Source organism: Phoenix dactylifera, chromosome 5 (genome assembly GCF_051530095.1).
Source record: "Phoenix dactylifera cultivar Ajwa chromosome 5, Ajwa_hap1_PhDact_Kaust_v1.1, whole genome shotgun sequence".
NCBI lineage: Eukaryota > Viridiplantae > Streptophyta > Magnoliopsida > Arecales > Arecaceae > Phoenix > Phoenix dactylifera.
In genome coordinates this window covers 22,841,062-22,867,815 of record NC_143194.1, presented here as the reverse complement: position 1 = coordinate 22,867,815, position 26,754 = coordinate 22,841,062, and the positions used below count along the sequence as shown (strand labels likewise).

The following is a 26,754-nucleotide window of genomic DNA, read 5'->3' as shown; positions in this document are numbered from 1 at the left end:
ATCCGAGCTTAACAATTAGAACCCTTTCTAATTGGTGATTGAATTAAATTTTTTAATTCGATCAAATTTACAAGACAAGATTGACGTCTAGCAACGTATCATGTCTACTCGGAAGATATGATATTTGGTGGAAATACCAAACATACTTTTCAGTGGCAAGTTACTGTGTGATTTAATCCTTCAATCAATTTGCATCCCGAATATGTATATGAGTATGGATCTATGTCAAACTCAATTACATATTCATATCTCTCTCAATCTTTTAATGATAATTCTAATAATGAAACATTAGAAACTCTTTCTAATTTTCATTCTGCTTTGATCAAAGACTTTCTGAATTATCATATGATTAGAGTAAGTAGGATGCGATCTTCTCTTACTAGAAGTGATTGATTTCTTGTTGATCTACTCACAACCTTCGTGCAAAATCCACCATATCCAGAACACCCCATGCACGACTTTTGTCATGAATGAGTATGAACCAAAACATGGATTCATGTGCACAAGATATTATGGTGGTCTCAGTTCAAAGAATGAGTTGCATAACTTCCATTAAGAGAATCATCTTTTGACATGTAAGTAAGACTCCATAAGATATTCTTTTGGCAGGTCAATTCAGAAAACTGATTTTTCTAATGACCACCCACATCCTTGTATTAGTGTTTCTACACAAGTGATTGTGAGATCAATCACCCTTTCCATCGAGCATACAGAAGATATGCCAGTCTTTCCGGTAATATTGATGCCCGACTTAATATACCAACAACTAGAAATATTTTAAATTAGGGTTTTAGGGTTTTAGGTCTCACTTGCATGATCTCATCATAGCCCTAAAACCATTGCCCTTATCTATGGGGTTCATCATAAATATAAGATGCAGCATATGATGAAACATAATGTCTTTTTTATTTATAATAAAATATCATGTACATGAGTTGGAAAATCAAAAGAAATCCTTTCACAATACAGATTGTGATTGGCTTGTAGGGCATTATTCTTTCAGGTAAATGTTCCTTATCTTGTTTCCTTTCCTTTCCTAGTGTTTTAGCAAGCTTTTGTTTGGGTTTGAGCCAGCAAATCGCCGGAATACCTTCTAAAACAGCGGTGCCCTGTTTCGGTGTCTTACCGAGTTTCGCCGCCACTTGCCGCCAGATTTGGCCGGGTTTTGCCATTGTCTAGGACAACTGAGAATGTGTCTGCGAATAGGGAGTTGCCATGGATCATCCTCCACATTTCTTTTGGGATCTTTTTTCCTTCTTTCTTGTGCCGGTCAGCCACCATTACCGGCGAGGTAGCGGCCGACGGGCCGCCCATGGCCACCATCGTCGGGGCTGACCACTATGGCTGCCACCCCCTCTAGTTCAAAGAGGAAAGGGAGAGACGAGCTCTCCCCTGTTTTGAGAAGAAAGAAGAGTCTCTCTCTTCTTTCCTCTCGTCTCCTCTTTATTTTCTCTCTAGAAGATCTATGAAACCCAGTATCGGGCCTTGTTGACCTCATCTACGAACTCGAGCTGACCCTATAAAGGGCTCTGATCCGCCTTGGTGCCTGGGTTGTTTACTGGACTGATCACTCCGGCCTTGTTGAATATTCTTGAAACCTTCATTGATGAACCATGTTGATTAATCTTGGCATTGATTGAGTCCGATTCATTGAACCACCAACGCTCGGTCAAGATTTCTTGTATTATTTTATTGAAGTCATCAATTAGAAATTAATCTCGTTGTTAATATTTTAAATAGCTCTAGCGGAGTCGCCTAGCGAAGTTTGACAATCGAAGACAAAAGAGATAAGTAAGCCTTATACTTCTTACTAATTTTCAAATTCATTTATTTTCTGGTATTATAAAAATATGAAAATAGTATTAAATGTTGATGATATCATGTTTTCTTAAAATTAAGAATCAAGCATACGATATTATAAAACTTATAATTTATTATGAAATAATGGATCCATGATTGTTTTACCGTTAAGTACTATTTGTGAACTATAAACTCCATATTTATGAAAATTGTATTTTTGTTATGAAAAAGAATAATTTTATGATTATTCTACTGTTAACTGCTTATTTATGGGCTACGAACTTCATAAAGCTATTTAGTATTTTATTCATGTATGATTATGATTTGAAAAATTGTCTTAGTGACTATGGCGAAAGGCTCTCAGATAGCTATATATGGCCTTTGAAAGTGGGGTAGATCAACATCCAGTTTCATGTGACCCTGCCAACGGGTAATAGTAGTTGGCATACGACCTTACCAACGAGTAATAATAGTTGGTGTTTGTCGATTACGGCCCTGTCACGGGTATAATGGTGACGTTAACATTTAGTCCGAGAGAAGTAATTTAATCAATGGTACATAATTTATGATTTAATTTATGCTATACACTAGGACCATGTTTATGAAATATGAATGATTTATGCACACATGATTGGCTTTATGACTTGTTTTAATATACTATACTATGAAATGCTTTATTTTGTAATATCTATTATTTTTTTTAAATGATGCATTGACATGCAAAAACTTATGTTTGATCTGGTAAGATAGTGGACGGTTTACTTACTGAGCTGTGTCGCTCATATACTTCTATTTTTTTCCTCTTTCTAGAAAAATAGGATCGATAGGTACGAGTGATGGTCCAGGCTTGGAGTTCGCGTTAGCAAGCTTGGCGATCTTTATAGCAGAGCAGAACTTTAGCTCTTCAGTTGATTATAAAATTATAGTTAGTGATTTTCTGAATAGTAAAGATTGTGGGATTGGTATTTATGTTTGGATTTAGACGCTTTGAACTAGTATTGGTTTTATTTAATGGGTAATAAAATTAAATTTCTATTTACTCTATTGTATTTGATATGGATTTGAAAACTAAATGTAATGTTGGCTTCATGTTATCGTGGGTTGTAACCCTTGATAGCACGGCCATGTCACATTTCGGATCTAGGGCGTGACAGACTGTTGATTCCTTAGTAGCATTATGATTCCTCAACGCAAAATCCTTTAGCTAAAAGCCCTCTAGGTTGTGTGCGTGTGTGTGTACACATATGTTTATATGTTGATATATATGGAGTTCTCATCCACCCTTCCTTATGAAATATATATGTTTGCTTACTTGCCTACACACATATGTCCGTGTGTATGCATGTGTGAATGCTTGTACTTTAAGAGGTTATGTCCATGTTAATAGTCCCTCATCTTATAATGTGGGCTGGAAAAGTTAGCATAATCAATGGGATGGTTGACACTTGACATCATGTAGATAGCTGATAATAATACTCCGCATGATCTTGTTTGGAGTCTTGTTTAAAAGGTGCTCCATGTTAAGGCTTATTATGTTGGGGGATCTTTCATGGCGAATAATGCAGGACTTAGCAAGACAAGCAAGATGGATAACATCATTATCATGAAAAATTAGCTAGTCTCAGGCAAAGTCTGCTGAACCAGTACTAGGGCTCGTACTGGCAGGTGATCTATTTGGTTTGTACGGATCTGCACTAGATTGTTTTGAGGTGTACCGAAATAGGGAGGGGGAGAAGGAGAGGGAAGCTGAGGGAGAGGGAGGGAGGAGGAGAGAGAGGTGGGTGGCTTACTGGTGACTAGGAGTGCAGACGCCATGCATAGTGGCGAATCCCCTTAGGTCGTCTAGGATCTGGGAGGATGGCTCCGATTTGGGGCCCTGGAGGTTTGGGGACCGTGGAAGAGGGCCAATATTTGTTAGGGGAAGGCTGGTATCTAGGGAGGAGGGCTGTAGTGGATGCGGGGAGAGAGAGGAGGAGGGTGGAAGGGAGAGAGAGGGGGATGCTTATCAGTGACCAGGAGCACAAATGCCATGCACAATGGTGAATCCCTTTAGATCGACCGGTATCCAATGGGATGGCTTCGATTGGGGGCTGCCGGGGTTTTGAGGACCATCGAAGAGGGCTAATGTTCGCCAGGGGAGGGCTAGAATTTAGTGAGGAGAGCCATCGTGGATGTGGTTTGGTTGGACTATGGTGGGGATTGAGAGAGATAGAGAGAGAGGGGGGAGGTTTACCTATGATGGCCAGCATCGAAGAGTGTAGAGCGAGCGATGTCTAGCGGTGAAGCGAATGAGAGAGCCCACAAAGACACTCAAACCATCAAACGGGGGGGGGGGGGGGGGGGGGGGGAGGAATTTTATAATTGAACCGATCTAACTTACTGAATTGTTCCGACTTGGCATCGGGGTTGGTTCTGTTGGGCCGAACCACTCGGTTTCGGTCGGTCTGCCGATCATTGGTTATCGGAGCTAGGTTACGTAGATTTTTTCATTTTCCTTGATCTGAAAGTATAGAGAGGTTGTGCATGGAAGCAACATTCAATATCAATTACGTAATTTAGGTGCTGAAATTAGTGCAAGTGATGCTAATATGTTTGAGAAAGTATATTTGTACTTTAGTTCATATTTTTTTCATGATGACTGCTAATGTACCTTTTTTTTGTAACTTCTAGATGGCCAGGGTAGTACAAGATACACTGCTGATGATGTTCCAAAGCAATTGTATATAGCTCCTTTACTTAAAGAAACAAAAGTACCTTCAGCACCAGCATCTTCCTCTGACAACTTGCCTGAAACAAAATATGATTTGAGGAGGGTGGGAAGCTTTTTTCTTTTACTGTTTAATAATTATCCAATTGCTATGTCTTTTTTGTATGTGTATCTTTATGCCTGTGCTAATACCCAATTGTAGCTTGACATGTGCAAGAAACTGGTTCAAGACGCAGCAAAAGCTTTGGATGATGGCTTGAACTTATTTTATGGAATAGAAGCGTGTAATGAAGTACTGGACGGAAAAGGTCCTGAGATTGGCCTTGCACTGAGACATGAATGCTTGTGTATTCGAGCATCGTTGCTTCTTAAGGTTCAGCACAATCTTATTATTCTAAGTGTTAAATCAATTTTATGAGAATCTGCCATACATGACATCTTGGTTTCAGAGGAAGTGGAAAAATGATGTTCACATGGCTGTAAGGGATTGTAACAAAGCTCGATTTATAGATCCTTCATCATATAAGGCACACTATTACATGTCAGAAGCACTTCTCCAGGTACTCCTTAATGATTGTCATGTAAATCAATCAATGTTCTTCTGGACTTGGATAAGCTTCTCTACCTCTCAAAGAAATCCCTTGACATTTGATGTTAGATCCTTCTAAATGGATTTCTTTTGAATTGTTTGAAATTTGGTGCAGTTAAGGAAAAATAAAGAAGCTTTAGAGTATGCAGAAGCGGCTCATAATTTGGCTCCGTCAAACTCTGATGCTGCTCAAATGGTAGAGCGAATAAAAGATCGTCTTGCTGCAGGTTAGTCTGTAAAATTTGAATATTTTGTGTCTTTTGCATTTTAGTTTAAGGGCTCTCATGCTTTAACTGTTGTCATTGTGTATAAGTATAAGCCTCTAACATACTTGGAGTCGAATTTCCCCCATTTTCTTGTTTTGCTGCATTGTGAAAGAAAAGCCTTTGACAAACAACATACCTGCTGTTCTTTTAGTGTCATGAATCTTTGTGAATAAAGGGTAGGTTCCTTAACTGCAGTTGGAACAAGACGGTTCTGTAACTCTTTAATTGTTACTTCGGGGGCTAGTATTAGTTGTTTTTCCTCCTAGGCTTGTAATAGATGTTTGTTGATCCTTTTTGTCAACCGATGAGTGGGACTTCGAAACTTTTTAATTTTATCCCTGTTTACACTGTATGTGTTGCCAACCTTTAGTTGAGGATTGCATAAGAACAATATGGGATGCTGGTGTCAGATTCTTTAAGCCCTGTGGCATGGTTGTCAATTTACAATTTTCATTTTTTTTACTGGTGTTTGGTAATCCTGTTTCTATTTTTAGTTTTTTGAAAATGTTTCTAAAATTTGTGAACCTGGACAATGTGTATTTAACTTTTTTGAAAACCGGAAACTGCCTGCCACCACCCCCACTACCCAACAATGGCCGTCGCTGGCTACTGCTGTCTGTCACCCCCTCCAGTCGCTGCTGGCCACAAAACCACTGCCTCCACCACCATCACCATATTCACCGCCAAGTTTTGTTTTTTTCAGAGGTAAACTGGTTTCATTTTTTTTAAAAAGAGAAAACTGAGCTAAAGATTGGCGACCTTGCCAAACGCTAGCTTGGTTACCAGAAACGGGTTGGGTGTAGGGACAGGGAAGTGAGTCTCATAAAATACGTAGTAAGAGAACACTTGAGAAGTGGGTAGGGATGAATTTTGGAGGAGATTTGGAAGCAGGTTCACCATCCTAATTAGAAGATTCCTGCTACTAATGTCAGATTAATTATATTTTTCATGATACTTTTCATATGATGCTGTTGTATTTTCTAAAAGTTTATCTGAAGCCCATTGTTTTTCTTTAGAGCTCATTATTCTTCTGATAGTTTGATATTTACAAGTTACTCTTCATAGTAGGTAACTGTACATTCGCATGCATTCAATTTTATCTGTTAATATTGTTGTTTTGGTGGGTGTTTCTAGCACTGGCCATGTAGAATTCATTAGCATCATAATTTTTTGTATCTGTATGCTTGATTTTGTAGTTGCTGGAGTATAACATAGGGGAATTGAGCCTACTTCTTGCCAATGTGGAGAGGCCATGCAGTCAATTTTTTTATTTAATGAACTCGTTATAATTGAACCGAGCATCATATTGATATGCTCTGCATTTAGGAGGAAATGTGCAGTTCATGGATTAAGGTACCGTACTGTACTGCTCCAGATAGGATTTTATTTATCATGCTGGATAGGTATGGGCATGGTATGTAGGTATGTGCCTTTGTATCCTGTATATCGGTCTGACTGATATGCACTGGCATAGACCAACATGGCTCGGCAAGGACCAATTTTTTTGCCACATGCCCTAGCATGTGACCAAGTGTATGCTCAGCAGTTGGCAAAACACTTTACTGTATGATGCCATGCCATGCCAACTTATGACTGGCAGAGGTATGTCAAACAGTTCTTTATTGCATGCAATTATCTAGGATGATATGCATTGAGCATTCCTTTATTAAATTTCTATTCATGGCTTGAGTAACCGACCACGTATGGTGGGGATATTATTTTTAAATTCTCCATGTCTAAGTTATTATGATGCCTCTTATTCATTCTCATGCTTTTTATTGCCAATCTAAAGTGCTGATGTTGGAATCTGTTATACTAGGTACTTGTTTAGATGTATCAGCTGTTCCTTTTATTTTCTATATTTTCTTTTCTTTTTCTTTTCTTTTTTCCCTTCTTTTTCTTTGGGTGGGGTAGGGAGGTGGAGGTGGAGTTGGAGTTCTAAATGGATGTATTATATTGGTCACCTACTGCTGCATCCATGTACCATTTCATGAAATAGTGGATGGTATAACTTGATTGCAAATTGCATCTATGTGTAATCAGTCCTGATCATTGTAATATGAACTATCTAAAATATATTATAGCTACAGATCCATTTCATATATGAATTTTCTATGCAATTTGTAATTGAAGAATTCTTCTTTCTTATTGCTTGTAGACATGTAGGCACAGCAAATTCTCACATGCATAAACAAACACATTTGTGTGCTTTGCACTTTGTACATGCATTTCTCAGGTCTCTACAAAGTTTGTCTCAAGTGTGTTGTGTTATGTTACTCTGGTACAGCTGAAGCTGAGAAAAGCAAAAAGGACAATGAAGCAATAACTAAGAGTGAAGGGCGACATGGAAGGTTAAGATCACTGGGTGATGTACTCATTCAGTCAGAGCTGAGTAGCCCATCTCAAGAGGATTGGTATGGTAGAGAGTTTTCTGATTATGAGGAAGAAATGGAGCTGGACTTTGAAACGCCAGTATCAGGAGACGAGGGTCGTGATAATGACTCAAACATTCTTCGAGGAAGTTTAAATTTGAGGTTTCATCGAAGAGATGACTCAGCTAGAGAAAACTGCAGTACGGATGGTTCACATGGATCTCCTTCATCTTCCTCTCAACATGAAGATTCTTCTTATCAGGTCTTTCTTCCCTCCAAGAACTTTTAACTGAATCTCACTTGTTAGTAATGACAAGTAGTTAGCACTGTTGATGCATTTTAATATTCAGATTTGCATGCCATACATCTCAAGAACTTCTTGCATGGTGGGACCCCTTCTGTTCATAGCCAGTTCTCCATCTCTTTATCTCTCTCTTTCTGTATTGGTTGCATGCTGGGGTAAATTAATTATTTGATACAGAGATTATTTTCTGTCCAAATTTCACGTGAGTTTGAAGACATCCAGTCAAAATCCATGTGCCAGTAAAATCATGAATGACCTGAAAGCGTGGTTTTAACAAAGCTACTGTTGGAAGGGTACCATTATTCACTATAATTATTCATTGTTCCGATGGTCAATTGGTTATCATGCTATTCAAAATTGTCCAGTGGCCTGTAAGGATGGCAATTCTGTACTACATTATTTGGTGTATGTGATAGTTGTTTTAATATTTGTTTATTGTTCTTCTTTTGGTTTCTCTTTCATTTTATTTTTTCATTTTTATACAATATGTGGCTTTTTCTATATTCTGCAGCCTGAAGCTGCGATTGATATGAAACAAAGATTTATTGGCCACTGCAATGTGGGGACAGATATAAAGCAAGCTAGCTTTCTTGGACAACAAGGTGCAAAAAACAAGCAAGTTCTCTCTCTCTTTTAATAATAATGAAATTACACTGCAAAATAGTTGAAGTTTTCTTTAGTTCATAATCTAGGTTCTTTATGTGAGAGATTGCCTGTTTATTTACATTTTCTTCTTGTTCGTGAGTACTGGATTGGGTTCATCCAACAATTTGATTTTTCTGTATATTTTTCAATAAAATATGCTAGTTTTTGCAAGCAAATATTAATTTCCACTTCACTGCACCGGGAAGAAAAGAAAGAATAATATGTCAATTTCTTGAATGCATGATCTTGGAAGAGGGAAAGTACAGAGAGTATCATTTTAAGGCCAAGCATCGAGACCTAGAAGCTAAAGCACCCTATAATTGTGGAAAACTAAAAATGACACTATATGCATTTTGCATGTACTTGCTCTTGCCACCATTTCCATGGTGATGAATCTACAGTTTAATCGGTGAAGAAACAATGCACCACATAGAATTATTCAATTTTCATTTGTGATCAGGTTGTAGATGATGTGCCCTTCGGAATGTGGTTCTCCACATTATTTAATGGGAGATTTAGAATGAACAGGTGTGGATCTTTAATGAAAGGGACGGAAATGGGTTTTATATTTAATGGTATGACGGTGTTTCTTGGTTCTGCAATTAGTTCTCTGATGAGGAAGGTTATCTAATACAATTTTCTTGACCATACACTTCATGAGAGTTGCTCCAACTTTAACTCCTTCATCCCAATGACCACCAAGGCACTCTTTACCATTTTATGCTTGGATCCTCGATCCTATGAAAGCACCTTAAAACAGAAGCAAAGTTCACAGATTTATTTTTAAAAAATCTTTACAAAACACTCGCTTTTTTTTCTGAAAAAGAAAAAAGAAAAAATGTCTATGACCTATTCTAGTCCCTTGGCAAAGTCAAGTGAAGTGCAAGACATGAATGTATTGTCAACATGTGGAAGAAAACTAATTCGACTATTACATCCTCATAAGTGCTTTACTTATGCCAACCTAATCCTTTCTATAGAGTTTATTTAGATTGCCGTCTAATATGCAAAGGGGAGAGGAAGTGATGGATTTTCTTGGCTAATCTCTTTTTATAGGACTTAAGTAACTTTGTAGTTCCAACTGATAAGAACATTAGGGCTAGTGATCATAACTTTTTGCTCTATATCTATTTTATGAAAAAGGCTCCTTGCCTCTTTCTCCATGGTAGGTACTGATGCGCGTGTAAGCTGTACTCACGTTTTCAGTGGTACATCTGACGTTAATAAAATCAATTTAATACCCCAAGATGAAATCATCAAACTTCACTTTCATTCTGTTAAATCTCTATTTGCCAATCATTTAATATATCATTTGGCTATTAATGTTATATACCTTTATACCTGCTACCTCCTGATGCAGACAGACCTAAAGAAACACTATGCCATATAGGAAGAAATGCAACAAAGGGCATAAAAAAATGCCAATAAGCATAATCAAATACTTTCAATGTTCTGTGTGATAACAAAGAAACCTAATATGACATGGGCATGCAATTAATGTTGGCTTAGATTAGAATTAAATAAAACCAGCTGCGAACCCTCTTAGGGCCTGTTTGGTTGCCTGCAAACCTATTGCATGTAGAAGGATTTGTAGTTGCACATAAAAATGTTGCAAAATATTTTGATCTGCAAAATCTGTTTTTACTTGATTGCCTGTAGTTGTAATTACAAATGAATTTTTTGTTGTTCGGTCATATGGTTGATATCAGACCACTTGAAAGAGACGTGTTGAGGATGATTGGAAACGGAGGGAGACCACAGTGTGGAAGGTTGGGGGGGGGGATTGCAAATGGAGGGGGAAGTGTGGTGGTGGATGGTGGTTGACTATTGTGGAGAAAGGTAGTGGAAAAGGGGGTAGAGAGGGGTGTAAGAGGATGAAGCAATGGTAGTGGTGGGAGGTGGTGGAAGAGAGAGGAAATGGAAGAACAGGACAATGTCGGGCAGCTGGTGGTGGTGGAGAGAGAGGGGTGGAGGGGGGTGAGTGGATGGTGGTGGACTGCAATGGAGGGGAGGATGGTGGCACATGGTGATGGAAGGGAGTAGGGAATAGAGAGTGGAAGAAGATGATAGGTCACTAGAGGTGGAGGGGGCTTGCTGAAGGGGTCGCTGGATGGGGAGGGGGGTGCACAGCCTTAGGCAACACGGGAAGGGTATATTGTCCTGATTAGATGGGCTTGAAAAGGTTTCCCATCTTTGAAAAGGAAAAAATTGTGACTAGAATATGATGCTGATTCTGCCCTTCCTTGAAAATCCTGCTATGAGCATATGACCAAATTCTCTCCTGAATCAGAAATATGGCTGCCAAGCTGTCAAACAATTGGTTGAAAGCCTTTGATGATCAGAAACTTCTCGAATGGTTTAGGGAAGACACATTATTGCTATGTCAGGAATCAAGTTTTATTTTCAGTGTCTAGGACAGGTTGCTGTGGTTTGTTACTAATTGGTGACAGGAGGTATTAGATCTTTGGCTTCAAGTTTAAGAAATGATTAAGATGACTAGGTGGCTAGGGCTACGAATTGCTGTTTGCTTGAGGGAATAATAGGGTTCAGGTTTCAAGACTGAAAGCGACAGGGATTTGAGAGAACAACAAGGCAAATAGGGTGGTAGAGAGGTATGAGGATTAGGTAATGATCTATGGGTTATTGGCTTTAGAGCTGATGGTGCACTGGTTAGGAATTGAAAGGGAGTTAACTTACTACCTTAAGAAGGGCCACTAGGAAAAATTTGGTGGCTGAGTAGACCTGCATCTGGCTCAACTGATAATGGTCAAGTTCTGGTCTAATGAATATAAGGGCCAACTGCCATGTTCCGGACAGCAGCAAGAGCTGGCTGCAAAGATGCACAAACAGGGTTCTTTGATGTCCTTATGAGGATTGGTATTATGCATCGAGACTGGATGAAGATGGAAGGGAGGAAAAGGAAAACCGAAAAAAAAGGATGAGAAGAGGCTAGGAAGTTTGCAGGAGAAAGAAGGCTGAAAGAAAAGAAATCCAGTGGATGAAATCTATGGTATATCATGCATATCTTTGGGTTGAGTCTTTTTAGCTCCTTTCTCATCAACATACATTCTAGAAATACCAACCCTGCCAATTGACTAAAAAATTTCTGGTATATTTCTGTATGCATGGAGAGCGTCATCAGTCTAGGGTGTCCCCAAGCAATTTCCTCTTTGAAAATGGTGGTTATATAGATAGGGTAGGTATGGATGGGAGTGGTGGTATAATGCTGCATGGAATGGACGAGAATGGGTTGAAAGATTAGGGTGTTGGTGACGAACTCCAGGGATAAAATTGAGTCTGTTGCTTGCTTTCAAGTCTTTTGCATCAAATAAATTGCTAATTACTACTTTTGGAGGAGAAATATGCATAAGCATTAACACCAATCTTCCTGAAAATCTTGTATGGATCCACATGTTTGGCATGGACCTTGTTTAAGGTGCCCTTTGGAAATCTTCTAGGTTGAAGTTGCTCCATCATTTTTCAGGTTTGTGAAACTCCGAAATAAATATCTACAGAAGACTTATATCTAACTTTATTTAGGTTTTATGTTAACTTTAATTTCATTGTGCAAGTCATAAAGAGACCTAGCAAATGTTGCATAATCATTAGGTTTGTTTCCGCCAACCTTGGCTGGAGTGATATTAGTTTTCTAAAAGTTGCTTACATAATGAATATCCCTACTAGTGAGAGTTAGGAAGACTGCAATCCTACAACATTGTTAAGTAATATCTTAGCTACATGTGGCACGTCAGCTATCTTATTGTAAGAAGCAAAACATGCCACTTTTTAAAAGAGTTCCACTATAACAATAATTGAATCATGACTCCAAATGGTCCCAAGTAGTCCGATTTCCATGTACTCCCATTACGAAATCCATGCTGAGGTCTTGCTACGGGGTTTGCAGCATTGTCAGTGAGTCCCATACTATGTTTCCTTCCCTCTAAGTTACATGCACTGAGTTGCAAAGAATATATTCCACATTCCTCGAATATATGCCACTTACCTCTTCAGGCTGGTGCGATAAAACGTGTCCTCAAACAAGGCAATGATTTTCGCATCCAAAATGATGTGCTACACCTTGGCGTGTAACTCCTATGTGAGAAAATATCTTGATGTCTAACAATAAATGCATAGGGCAACTCTGGAAAGGTAACAACCATATGTTTGATGTCCATCAACGAGGTATAGATTTTGGAAAATCCAGACAGCATTGTGCAGATTATTTGTGCATTCACGTTTGATCACTAACTTGTCTCATGCAAAATGTCCATTATTCTGCTTCATGTATTGGCTGCTTTATTCTCAGCACAAACAATGTTCAGGATTGAAAGTGTACTATCAAATGAACTAAGCCCACTTATAGTAGTCATGCTTGCTGATGATTTGTCTCATACATTATGTTACTCATGTAGGAGCATTTGTTGCTAGTGGAAGTGATGATGGAAGGTGGTTTATTTGGGAGAAGAGAACAGGAAGGCTTATTAAAATGCTTGCTGGAGATGAAGCTGGTAATGCCTCCTTTCTGTTAAAGGTTGGCTCCTAAGAGGGGCAAACTGGGGACAGACCTAACCTTGGGCATTTTTTGCACAAAGTGGTGGCCCCAAGAATCGAACCCGTGAAATTGCGCCCGTCATCCCAAGCCTTTTATTGTTGCACCATGCTATGATCCCTGACTTCCTTCCTATTGTATTTTTTTGATAAAAAAAAATCTTTTGTGATTGATTATGTTTCTTTTCTAGTTGTGAACTGTGTACAATGTCATCCGTTTGATTGTGCTATTGCAACTAGTGGAATTGATAACACAGTTAAGGTAACTATGATGAACAGAAATCTTCAATGGGTACGTATAACCAGGGAGTTGGATTCTAACTGTACATATTTGCAGATGTGGACACCACTTGCAGAAGTTCCATCGATGGTTGCAGGAGGAACAGCAGGACCAGAGACTGCAGATGTGTTGAGTGCTATAGAAAACAATCAGCGCAAATTGTGCCGCAACCGTGAAGATATGCTGTAAGATTATTATAATTGTTGCTCCAATACAAAATCCACTCTTTTTTCATTGTAGTTTTCTAAGAGCATGCTTGGCATTGCTTATAAGAGGGGTTTTTTCTTTTTTTCAACTTTATAAGGCAAAAAGTCTTTCAGGTGAAAAATTGTTTGGTAAGTTATTTCTAACGGGATTTTGTTAAAAAGTAGAGTTTTTTTATATTGCTTTTAGGATACATTAGGATTTGTAGCTTGCCTTACTGGGAGACAACTTGTTGGCATGCATCTCTTCCCACAAAGTTCATAACATTGAAAAGCAGCTTATTTCATGTGAAAGGTTAGAAAAGTTAATGCTATCTCAGTATTAACAAACAAATGTTCTCTTGTAAACACTCTATAAGTAATGTGATTTTTTACTTCAGTTGACCAAACACATTATATGAGCACAGATTCCTTGTACGCACTTTTCTAGAGATGCTTTTTAGAGGCAATTTTTTATTAGCATTAGCAATGCCAAACACTCTCCAAGTGAGATCAGTGCAGTGATTATCTTTCTTATGCTTGCCTGTTTGTCAGATGAAGCATTTCCTAAATCTATCTGGGCTCCCCCTTATATCTAATCAGGCTAAATAAAAAAATTTAATTCTGGTATATTTTTACTCTAGGGGGATGGTACTCGTAAACACTTTTTCTAGAGATGCTTTTTAGAAGCAATTTTTGATTAGCATTAGCAATGCCAAACACTCTCCAAGTGAGATCAATGCAGTGATTATCTTTCTTATGCTTGCCTGTTTGTCAAATGAAGCATTTCCTAAATCTATCTGTGCTCCCCCCATATCTAGTCAGGCTAAATAAAAAATTTAATTCTGGTATATTTTTACTCTAGGGTGATGGTACTTGCTATATAGGACATGTAAATTCCACTGGAGGGATAATGTAGGCATCTAAGTCATCTTGTTGCATATCAACCCAAACAACATTCTTAGCACTTATCCTATTTAGCCAGCAAGTCCTCTGATGAAAGCTATATTATGTTGATTCTTACCGCTAGCATTTCAGAAAATTTGGCATTATTTGTTCCTTTTTCTTGAATTTTGTCCATTTTTTGTTGCCAAAAAAGGGGGAAGGGAGAGTGGTTACCTTCCTGTATTTTGGGTGGTTGGATGTGAAGAAATAGGAGCACTTAGTTGCTTCTTTTCCTCTCTCTCTCTCTCTCTCACATTCAAAACACTGTTAACAAAAAGGAAATAAAAAGGTGTCCAATGTCCTTTCTTCACTTGGTACTGACCGATATCGGGTGGAATTGGCAAGTTTGGTGAGTAGTAATTAGTATTCAATACTACTTGATACCAGTTGATACTAAGTAGTATGATCTGATCCGGTCAAACTGGTTTGTGTACAAACTAGGTATTGACACCCAGTTTAGTATTGATTCCTCACCAGATTGATATGATATCTAAACTACTTGTTTTGATCCATTGGTTGAATTGCTAATCGTGGTAGTTATTTCACTAAAAAGTCCTTCACTCAGAGCAACTATATTTTGATGCTTACAACTATCATTTTAGAATATATCAAGAACTAAAGTTTTCAAAATTTCTTCATTAAGCAAGGTGAGATGTTGATTCTTGGCTTTTTTATAGAAAAACAATAGAAAGAAATCATCACTAGAAAATAAATGGATTTCTGAATCAGTATTGTTAAGTTCTTTTCTAATTGGGTAGTATGTCATATTGACCAGAGGATATTGGTATGTATTGATCTAAAATGGTATAAATATTTATAGGGCCCGATTTGCCCTGCATACTGGCACATGGTACCGAAGTACGCCATCTCAGTACTGGGCCCATGTTGGTGCAACGCTTTCGCTATATCGGTACAGTACGGTACGAGGCCGGTTTAGCATACCGAGTGTTTATACACCCCGGTACTGTGTATCGGTATCAAACCGGTAGGGTACAATATATTTCGTACCATTCGGTTTGGTATGGTACAACATACCATGCATGGTGCTATTTGTCATGCCGGCTACAAAGTTTACTATATGTCAGATGGGGGCACACCGAACCATACTGAAGCATACACACCATACTGACAATGAGTCCTCTCTTTGCTTTGTGCTTTGTGTTAGCCCACATTGTGCTGCCCTCCTCTTTTGTCCTTACCAATCATGCAGCAGAAATTCCCATCATTGTGTGTATTCCTTTTTGTCGACTTCGTGGTGATCAAGGTTTCTCTTGCACTATTTGAGATGCTTAACGAAGGGAATGATGCTGGCCAAGTGACATATTTCTCCATCTCTGACTGAACAAGAGGAATGCATCCTTTGAGTGTTTTTTCTTTGAACTTATTAAGTAGCCAACTTCCTTCTAAAGCTCCTTGCTTTTAGCTGAGATTTTCTTTCATCCATTTTTTTGAACATACAGATAAGAGGCTTGTAGATGCCAATCATAAGAGTGGAGCCCATGTAAGTGGCCAGCCAGCAGCCACTCATTTTTCACTGAGGTTTGATTATACTATTTCAAGGAGTATTGTATAGGAAGAGATTTTAGATGTGAAGCTCATTTATAGGAACAGAGGAAGACTCGCCAAATCAGTCTTGGTCATTCACCATGTCGTCTTGAAGAAGCTTTGGATCATGCTGCATTCATCAATTGGTTAATGCAAAAACTTTCTGACCTATGGTTTTTAAGTGGTGTTTCCTTTAATTACTACTATTACATATATAGAGTTCCATAGCCTATATAGGGAGAAGAGCATTACAAATATAAAATCTGCCCTTGATATAATATAGTGAAAGGAAAGACAAGCTGAATCTTCTGTTCAACATTAAGAGATCAAGGACAACTTGACAATCATCTAATTGTGATTCTAATAACTATAAATCCATATGCAACTCATTACCTATATGTTTGTATGTAATGCTACCAGAGATTTAACAAACTTAATATTTAACAATTACGAAGAAACATATCAGTCAAGATCACATGCACTTGATTTGGTGAGTTCTAAACAGGTTTTGTCTTTGTTAAGTATAAGTAAAAATAAGGTTTAAACTGACCAAGTTAGAAATATCACGATTGAAAAATGGGAATGTGACCTGGACAAGTAACCTGCCCAGTCATTTCAGTCATGCTTCTTCTTGAAAACACTGCTAGCCCATTCAAGTGAAACTTTTGACTTATGAAAAATGAGACTCAGCCAAGTTCCACGTTGACTCACCAAGATTTCCAACCATGTATGCCAGAATTAATCATTGGCTGAGCAGACATTCTGCATATTCCGTATGTCATGAGAATGATCCTTTGTAGTCAGTCCTCGTATATTGTCCTGTATCAAACCAAGATTCACTAGGTCAAGCAAGAAATCTTGGTCAGGATTTTTCTCAAACTGCTTCTGTTGGATATGGTTTAAGTTGCTCCATGTACAGGCCTCAACCTTTCCTTTTGTTGCTAAATAATGTGAGACATGCATGTTAATTAATTTATGATATTCATCATGCATATTAGCAAGAGCCATTGGACAATATGAGGACAGTGCTTTGAACCAAGAGCTAATTTATAATTTCTCAAGATCATCAACAGGATATCTTAAAATTCAACAGGATGATTTTCTTAATATTGCAGAGCATCACGTTTTGCTCATATTTTGGGTCGTTGGTGATGCCAGAGTTCCCCTCGGTGGGCAATGGCATTCTTTAATGCATCAGAACTAGTAGCCATTGTTACCTTGTATTTGTTGTTTACTTTTTCCTAACTGATGTGAAGCTTCTGTTATTGAATAATTATATGAAGCTAATATTACTAAATCCTGCTTAGAATATATTGAAGCATCCAAAGTAAATCATGCCACCTGATCGTTTGTACAAAACCTTTTATCTCCTATATTATCTTGCATGAAACAAAGATCACTAGATCAAGCCATTGATGTGTATCATTAGATCATGTGCTGTTACTATGCTGATTTCAGAAGTAATTTTGAAAGACACCTAAGCATATTTCTCCTTGTTGGAGAGCATTTGTTTATGCCAAAGATCAAGCAACTTTCTAATTCTTCCTCTTGACATTAATGTTCTTTTTACTATCAGAGCCAATAGTAGTTTTTTTACTTTTTTTTTCGGGTTAGTTTCTGAAGTTTCACTGGTTTGTCAAGACTGTCCTGACTTCATCCAGGGTTTCTGTTGTATCATTTTTTTTTTCCTTATTTCCTTTTTCTTATAAAGCAAGCTTAACTTTCTTACTGGTATGAACTTCTAGGAAACCTGTTATTAAATTCTATGTGGAATTAATTTTAAGGATGTAAAATGAATCCTAGTACACTGATCTTGTACTCTCATAATTTCTGAAATATAATTATCTTACTAAATGACTGGTTATATTTTTTTTTAATATGTGAACCTACACAAATTTTGCACAGATCGTATTTATTTGTTCTCTGTATTGGCTGTTTATTTTAAAGATGCCAGGATGTCATCATGCGGACTGAGTTTACAAATAAGTGCACCCCTCTATATACTTATTAATCTTCATTTTGTGGCTGAATCTATGCTTGCACAGGAGACTTGTTCATTAATTCCTCTCCACTTTAACACCTTTTCCCATATCTATGTTTTTCTTTAAGGTCATATATCATGCAGGCCATTCGAATTCTTGGAGCGGTTTAGGATGCCTGAGTTTGCTGAAGGAACTTTACATCCTTTTGAATGTGCCCAGAGCTAATATGTCAACACTCAGGTATTTTTTCCTTTTTTTAAAAAAAAAAAGTTACCTCATAGATACTTATTTTGGTTTGTGTCAGATCCAGATATCATTTTGCATCTCATATGTTACAGTAAAGTTGGCTCGGTATAAGTTAACATGGGGAGACACTATTGTTTTGGCATTACTCGAGTGACAAATCCATTGAAATTCCCTTGAGTGCCTGGTTTCTCTTATAGTATATAGTGGGAAGGGAAGAAATTTCCAGTGGAAAGACTTGATTTATATATCAGCAATGATTTTTATTCTCTTTTCCTTATATCGTATTTGATTTTTTTTTTAATCCAAAGCATGACTGAAACCAGAAAGCTTTGATTGTTGATAATTGAAGCTGTTTGAGAAAGGAATTGGAGCGACCTGGTATCTGAGATTGCTGCAGTAGGAGCAAAGCATCCACGCAATGTGGTTTCACATTTTGGCGATATGCATCATATCATAGGGGCTGATTGCATCACTACTGGTTATGTTACCAGAAAATCCCAAGGCTTAGAATTTGGAGTTCATGTACAGCGAGTGTTCCGAGTTCTTATGTTAATAAACATCGTCATGGTGATTTTGTGGGCATATTTTCCACCCGCTGGTATCTTTAAATGTAGATTTATAGTTTTGCGGACCATCAGTGCTTTCAAGACTATGGTTTCAGTGTTAGAACAGCTCTAACCTTTGTACAGAGAACACAACATAATATTTGGTTCATTCTTTAACGCAAGCAAGGGTATGTGGAACATGTGCTCCTCTGATATACAAATGGATTGCTTACCTATCAATTAAAACAATAATTGTAGTTAAATAACAATAGGTGCAATCCATATTTTTAGAGGAAAAATAAGGGCAAGCTGGTTTTCAGCAAAATAAAAGAAATAATTAACTAATGACGCGTTGTTCGAGCTCTTTGTCTCTCCTATTTGAAACTATGTTTTCTCTCTTTGAAAAAAAAAAAAAAGTTAAAAAGAGTATAAACTTTTCTGGTTCAATCTCAAATCGTGGTACCGTAAGTAATAAAAAATTAATTTTAGATAAAATAAATATCATATTAATACTCAAAAAACTAATATAAATATATGCATCTTATTATTATCTTTTCAAAGAAGCATGCATGCATGCCTCCAGGTAGGTGCATACATGTACATGCATACATATAGGTATGTGCATACATACAAACATATATATTAAATATAACCAATTGTTCAACAACAGTTTTAAAATAAAAGAAATAACTAATTAATCAATGACTAGCTGCGTGAATTGTATGTCTCTCTTTTTTGAAATTATGCCTTCTATGATTCTGAAAAAAATAAAAAAAAATAAAAACTTTTTCAACCCACTAAGAACCCACTAAGAATCTCAAACTGCTATATTATAAGTAATGCAAAATTAATTAATTAGTCAATTAGCAATACTAGATAAAATGAATATCGTTTTAATACTCTGAAAGCTTATATAACTGCGTGCATTTTATTATCATCTTTTTAAAAAGGCATATGTATACATACATACATACATACATACATATACATGAGAGAGAGGGAGAGAGTATTAATTGGGGATTGAGAGAATGAGTTAATGTGAGATTGTAAATGGACATAAAATATCCTTAAGAGTTATAAAACGTAAGTGTATTGTTTGTCCAATAAAAAATAGGTAGATTGATAATCTACCGTAATAGAGAGTAGGTTATTAATTCCTTATATATATAAATATATGTATGTATTTGTATATCTTAAGTATAATCAATTGTTCAACAATAGTTTGTTATGTCATATTATCTGTTTCTCATTAACTTGATTTTCAGATTTTTTATCAATTAGCTTTTGGCTTTGGACTAACTAAGTTCATAACTCTATCTAAGACTGCTAGAATTTCACACGTAGGCCCGTAGAAGCTATCTTACGCATAAACTCGTAGAGACAATTCCATGCTTAAGCCCGTGGAGGCTATTACATGCATAAGCTTACAGAGGCTATCCAACATATAAGTTTATGGAGGCTATTCCACATATAAGCCTATAGAAGCTATTCCATATATAAGCCTATGGAGACTATCTCATGACGAGGTTAGTTTAAATTATATCTTCGTTTGATTTACATATTACTCTTATTAAGTATGTTCACTTGTACAATAATTTTTCTCAAATTCAAAATATCTTTATTTGCATCTTCATATTTTCAATGCTTGATACATACAATAACCATACGAATATAGTTGTACTGAAAATCATATAATACATATCATCACATGCCAAACCAAATTTATCGATATAAAATCTAATGATGCAAATCCAGCGGTACAAACCAATAAAGACATATATAACTGGTGATTGAGTACATAAATTCTTGCCTCTACCGAAGACTAACTAAATACAATAATCATTGACCCGTTTCATGGTCTATGAGCTGGGGTGCAGAGTATCCCGATTAGAACCTTCTTGCACAGGTGGCTCTTCCTCTACAGAATTAAACCTGATTATCAAAAAAAAATTAAATACTTGACTAGTAACCTAAACTGTCTATTGGTGTCCACCAAGGGTCCATCACCAGGTCTCTCGAGTTCCTGGTACCACCTACTTTGGTCAGCTAGAGAGAGATGCCAAGAGAAAGAAAAAAGAAAGAGAAAGAAACTAGAGAGAGGAGGGAGTAAGAGAAAAAAACCGTTAGTGATGGGCATCGGGCCGTGCCGGCTCGGCCCCAGGCCCGTGGATTGGCGGGCCGGGCTCGGCACGGCACGAGACGGGCCGTGCCTGGCGCAACGACTCCAAACGGGCCGTGCCTGGCACGGCCCGTCTGGAAGGAGGGGAGAAAATAGCCGTTTCCAACAGCTATATTAGGTTTTTTTTCCAAAATACCCCTCCCAATAGTCCAAAAACGGCTAATTTGAGGGGTATTTTGGGAAAAAATTTTTTGGAGTCCTATAAATACCCCTTTCCTCCCTCATTCTCACCACACCAAACCAACTATTCTCTCCTTCTCTACTACTACTATTTCTCTCTTCTAAAGTGCTCTTCTAGCAATTTAATTTTTAGTTTGCATTTAGCAAGTGTTCAAGTGCTACACAAGAGGAGGTTCCTGTTGAGAAGAGAAGGTCACTCCTGTTGAGAGCACAAGAGGAAGCTCAGAATCTCGGCTCTACCTATGCCCTTTGACCCTCTACTCAATTCCTCCTTGTGGTTAGTTTTTATTTTTTGCATTCATCAATTTAGATATGTCATCTTTTGAGGAAAGTCATTTTGGCATTCCTCCTGTTTCTGAGGGAGAAGAAACTAATCCCCAACCCCATGTTCCTAGTTCCTCTAGAACTAGTGAACCAAGTGGAGATCAAACCTCTTCTCGTAAGAGGACTAGTGCTGTATGGAATGAATTTGATAGAATTATGGTTGATGGAGTCTGTAAAGCAAAATGTAAAAAATGTGCCAAACTTTATAGTTGTAGTAGTAGTGGGAGAACAGGCAATTTAAAAAGACATCAAGAGAGTCATAGGATGCATGATTCTCATGCTCAAACTCAAAGTACCCTTAATATACAAGGGGGATCACTTGTAGGTAATTTTGCATATAATCAAGAAAATCAAAGAAAAGCACTTGTAAAATGGATAGTTAAGGTTGAATTACCTTTTAGTTTATGTAAATCTTTTAATTTTGAAGAATATGTTCAATTAAACCTACAACCTGCTTACAAAAGAACTAGTAGGCGTACATTTAGAAGAGTAGCTATGACTAACTTTTTAGCAATGAGACAAAGTTTAATTGAAACACTCTCTACTTTAAATGTAAAAATTTCATTAACTTCTGATATTTGGTCAGCATCTGTAGGTAGTAATTGTTTTATTGCCATTACTGCTCATTATATTGATAATGATTGGCAATTAAATAAACGTATTCTTGCTTTTCGTGCTTTTGATTTTCCACATTCTAGGCAACAAATTTCAAATGTCAGTTATCAAACTGAATGTTCATATAATATTAATGATAAAATTATGTCTATTACTTTTGATAATGCATCTAATAATAATTCTGCTGTTACATTATTAAAGGACTCATTGCATCCCATGTTAAATGGAAATTTATTGCATATTAGATGTGCATGTCATATCTTAAATCTTTCTGTTCAAGCTGACATGGGCATGATTCAAGATGTAATTTCAAAAATTAGAAATGCAGTTTCTTTTATTCATGCTTCAAGATCAAGACTTCAAGAATTTAAGGAACTATGTATAAATCATGGTAAACGTTTTAAAAAATTTAAACTTGATGTAATTACTCGTTGGAACTCAACATAGAGCATGATACATGATGCATACCCATATAAAAACTTATTAAGTGCATATATTAATGATCGTGGATTAGGCTTTACATTGACTGAAACTGATTGGAATAAAGGAAAAATTTTGGAAGATTTTTTGCTTAGTTTTTATAATGCTACTAATGTTCTTTCTGGTATTTATTATCCAACTTCATGTTCATTTTTACAACAAGCATATATAATTAGTCAAAAATTTGCAGCACATAGATATGATGATGTTTTAATGCCTATTATTGAACAAATGGAATCTAAATGGAATGAGTATTGGGACAAGATATGTCCTATGCATAACTTAGCTGCTGTATTTGATCCAAGAGTTAAATTGAATGGCGTGCTAATTTTACTTGATGCATACTGTGAAAATATGATTCAAGATCCTGAACCTGCTAAAATTGATGTAAAACAACTTCTTTATGATATTTATGCTATATATGATGAAAAAATTCGTGGATCTAGATTCTCCATACAAAGCTCTATTTCTTCTTCTAATGATTCTCGTTCGTCATCTATTTTTTCATTCATTGCACAGAGAAAACACACACATGCTTCAAGTTCATCTTCATCTTCTTCATCTTTAAGTAGTGAACTAGAATTTTATTTACGAAATGATCTTCAGTCTGCATATGATGAAAATCAAATAGAGAGTCTAGATGTATTATCTTGGTGGAAGAGTGTTAAAAATCAATATCCTGTTATGTCTGCAATTGCACGCGATATTTTAGCTGTGCCGATGTCCGCAGTAGCATCGGAATCCGCTTTTAGTGCAGGTCGGCATGTTCTTGACGAAAAGAGAAGTAGGATGACTGGTGAGACGGTTGAGATGCTTCTCTGCTTCAAAGATTGGTTGGATGCTGAGGCGAGACTTCAAGATAAAGGTGGACATAATACAACATCCTCTGATGATGATGATACAAACACTACTGAATAGTGAATACTGAATCACTGATGATTAGTAAGATTTCTTAATTTTTTATAATTGTACATTTTTATTTTTTTAATTGTTAAAGTGAGTCATCTCTATTTTTTCTCCTTTCTTATTGTATTCTGGAGGTCAGACCAAGGTCCAAAGTCCAAACCTCCCTTCATGTACCATTTTGATTTAAATTAATAAACTGGTAGGGGTCTATGCCAAACCCCCCACCATTAAGGTGGCTTTATATTAATAAATCCTTAGTTTTCAATATTTATTAGTTTATTAAAAAAAATATTTTTATTTATTTTAAGGGAGACGGACCGTGCCTGGCCCGGCCCAGGCCCGGTTCAGGCCCTTATGGGCCGTTCCGGGCTGGCTCGCGGGCCGTGCCGGCTGACCCGCGGGCCGTGCCGTTCTTGGCCCGTGGGCCGTGCCAGCCCAGGCCCTAATGGGCCGTGCCGGGCTCGGCCCGCGGGCCAGAAAATGGCAACCCAGCACGGCCCCCTTTAATGGGCCGTGCCAGGCACGACCCGGTACTGTAGCACGCGGGCCGTGCCAGGCACGACCCGCTTGGCCCGGCCCAGTGCCCAACTCTAGAAACCGTCTCTTCTCTCTTCGCGAACTGATAAAGCAGGGCCGCGGTCGCCTCAGGCCCTGGGCCGAAGGAAGGCCCATCGTAGACTCAGTCCGTAGAGGGCTAGAGGCACAGAGCTATAGTGAAATTTTGCGCTGCAGTGAATTTTTTCTTGCAACGGCTATTTTCTTCGCCAGTCCGCCGTGGAAATTTAAAATTGAAAAAACGTGGAAACCATAGTCTGAACAGCCAATCGGCCAATCCCATCGCACTGTCGTAGCCAAGAACAACCGAACTCTTCTTCCTTTGCCAATCCCTAGGCCAGTAGGATCCGATCCCGAACAGCGCTTCGCCGCTTCCCCAACCCGGATCATCTCCTCCGTGCCGGTGAACTCCCTAGCGCAGCGTCTAGGCTTCCAGCACGGCGGTACCGCCCTCGGCGTAGACCTTGGTCCTGGGGCCGACATCCCCGGCGCCAGCGGCCGGCGGCGAAGGCGAACTGCTTTTTCTGCTTCAAATCGAGCACGGAGGCCCCGACCTCATCCCCTCACTCACTGGCATGCCGGATCTTCCTTTGGCATCACCACCTCAACATCACTTTATTTTGGTGAGATCCATCCATCACGAACCATCATCTTCATCTCTCCTCTTTTTCTTTTTTTTTTCTCCGGTTTACCGTTTACAGTGGAACAATGGGATCCTCCGCTAAAGTCTAAACTTTGATTTTCTTTTTCTTTACCTTTCGTCACTAGAAACATAATATCTTTAGATTTTTTTCCAAAAATTATTTTGTTTCACAATTGAAGGGGGAAATCACCATGTTTTTCCATATATATATATATATATATATATATATATATATATATATATATATATATATATATATATCATTGTTCTGTTCGAGGCCTTACTCTTGAATTTGTTACAAAATTTTATAGTGAAAATGCTCTCGTTCTTACTAGAGTCCTAGTTTTGTTTCACTTTTTGCGTAGGTATGAACTTTGTTGAGTGAGGGTGTTTAATTTTTAAATAAAATTTTTAAAATATTTACACTTATTAAAATTTTTTCATCATTTAAAAAAAAAAAAGATCTTTCAGTGAGTTCATCTTAGGCCTCCAAATGCGTTGGGTTGCCCCTACTGGAAAGTTTCGTTTCCCCTTCTCCTTTTCCTTCTCCTGCAGGTCTAAGGGGGTGGCGGTCATGGTGGCTCGGTCCCCAATCGACGACGGCCGGAGCCTCGGCCAAACCGACGGCAGGTGGTGGCAGCATAGCAGTAAAAGGACACCGAAACATGGCACCCTTGTTTCAACAACTTTCTGGTGATTCGCCGGCTTCAATCATGGCGAACGAAGGCTAAAACATGGCTAGAAGAAAGAGAAGAAGATGGAGGATCCTTACCTCGGTCTGGCGAGACGTTCTGGTGACCTTTTTCAGTGGAAATCGGAGGAAGAATGTAACAACCCAGGATCTCACCCAAAATGGCTAGCCGGAAGGTATTATTTGGGTTCCTTGATCCTGTATAAATACCCAAGATCTACCCAGCGAATAACCGATGTGGGACTAAACACACGCCCGCACGGGTCCTCACATACTCCCCCCGTTCAAGCCCTGACGTCCTCGTCAGGCTAAGGGTTCATATCTATTCAAATCTAATCACAAACACCACGATTGGCCCGTGGTCAGTCCCAATAGATCCGTGCTGCAGTGTCCCCTAGTCCACATAGGTTATGAGCCGGGTCGTGAGGACCCGTGCGGGCGTGTGTTTAGTCCCACATCAGTTATTCGCTGGGTAGATCTTGGGTACTTATACAGGATCAAGGAACCCAAACAATAACTTTCGGCTAGCCATTTTGGGTGAGGTCCTGGGTTGTTACAAATGGTATCAGAGCGGACCCGGCCCATAACTTATGTGGACTAGGAGACACTGCAGCACGGATCCATTGGGGTTGACCACGGACCGATCGTGGTGTTTGTGATTAGATTTGAATGGATTTGAACCCTTAGCCTGACGAGGACGTCAGGGCTTGAACGGGGGGAGTATGTGAGGACCCGTGCGGGCGTGTGTTTAGTCCCACATCGGTTATTCGCTGGGTAGATCTTGGGTACTTATACAGGATCAAGGAACCCAAACAATAACTTTCGGCTAGCCATTTTGGGTGAGGTCCTGGGTTGTTACAAATTGATCCTGTATAAGTACCCAAGATCTACCCAGCGAATAACCGATGTGGGACTAAACACACGCCCGCACGGGTCCTCACATACTCCCCCCGTTCAAGCCCTGACGTCCTCGTCAGGCTAAGGGTTCATATCTATTCAAATCTAATCACAAACACCACGATTGGCCCGTGGTCAGTCCCAATAGATCCGTGCTGCAGTGTCCCCTAGTCTACATAGGTTATGAGCCGGGTCCGCTCTGATACCACCAAATCTGTCACGCCCCGAGCCCGAGGCGCGGCAGACGCCGCACGCCCGCACGGCGGGCCGCACAGGCGTGCAAGGCATCAAAACATATCGGAACAATCACAGATGTTCAAAGTTGACA

General features: G+C 38.4%; 1 protein-coding gene across 25 annotated transcripts in view; it reads left to right on the top strand.

Moving 5' to 3' along the window:
* Positions 1 to 19,133, top strand: part of LOC103711005 (protein ALTERED SEED GERMINATION 2-like) — a 49,706-nt gene extending 30,573 nt beyond the window's left edge. For 3 of the 25 annotated variants that reach the window (XM_008796965.6, XM_008796966.5, XM_088721874.2), the window contains 11 exons: positions 4,471 to 4,613; positions 4,710 to 4,880; positions 4,957 to 5,067; positions 5,212 to 5,323; positions 7,650 to 7,996; positions 8,550 to 8,640; positions 13,096 to 13,191; positions 13,423 to 13,493; positions 13,569 to 13,696; positions 18,309 to 18,405; positions 18,761 to 19,133. In XM_008796965.6, coding sequence (XP_008795187.2) covers positions 4,471 to 4,613; positions 4,710 to 4,880; positions 4,957 to 5,067; positions 5,212 to 5,323; positions 7,650 to 7,996; positions 8,550 to 8,640; positions 13,096 to 13,191; positions 13,423 to 13,493; positions 13,569 to 13,696; positions 18,309 to 18,390 — 1,352 coding nt within the window. In that variant the 3' untranslated portion in view covers positions 18,391 to 18,405; positions 18,761 to 19,133. Of the gene's footprint in view, positions 1 to 4,470; positions 4,614 to 4,709; positions 4,881 to 4,956; positions 5,068 to 5,211; positions 5,324 to 7,649; positions 7,997 to 8,549; positions 8,654 to 13,095; positions 13,192 to 13,422; positions 13,494 to 13,568; positions 13,697 to 18,292; positions 18,406 to 18,719 lie in introns of those variants that run through there. The other 22 variants (XR_015987140.2, XR_604708.6, XR_015987149.2 and 19 more) reach the window with 17 other exon arrangements.
* Positions 19,134 to 26,754: the final 7,621 nt, after the last annotated feature.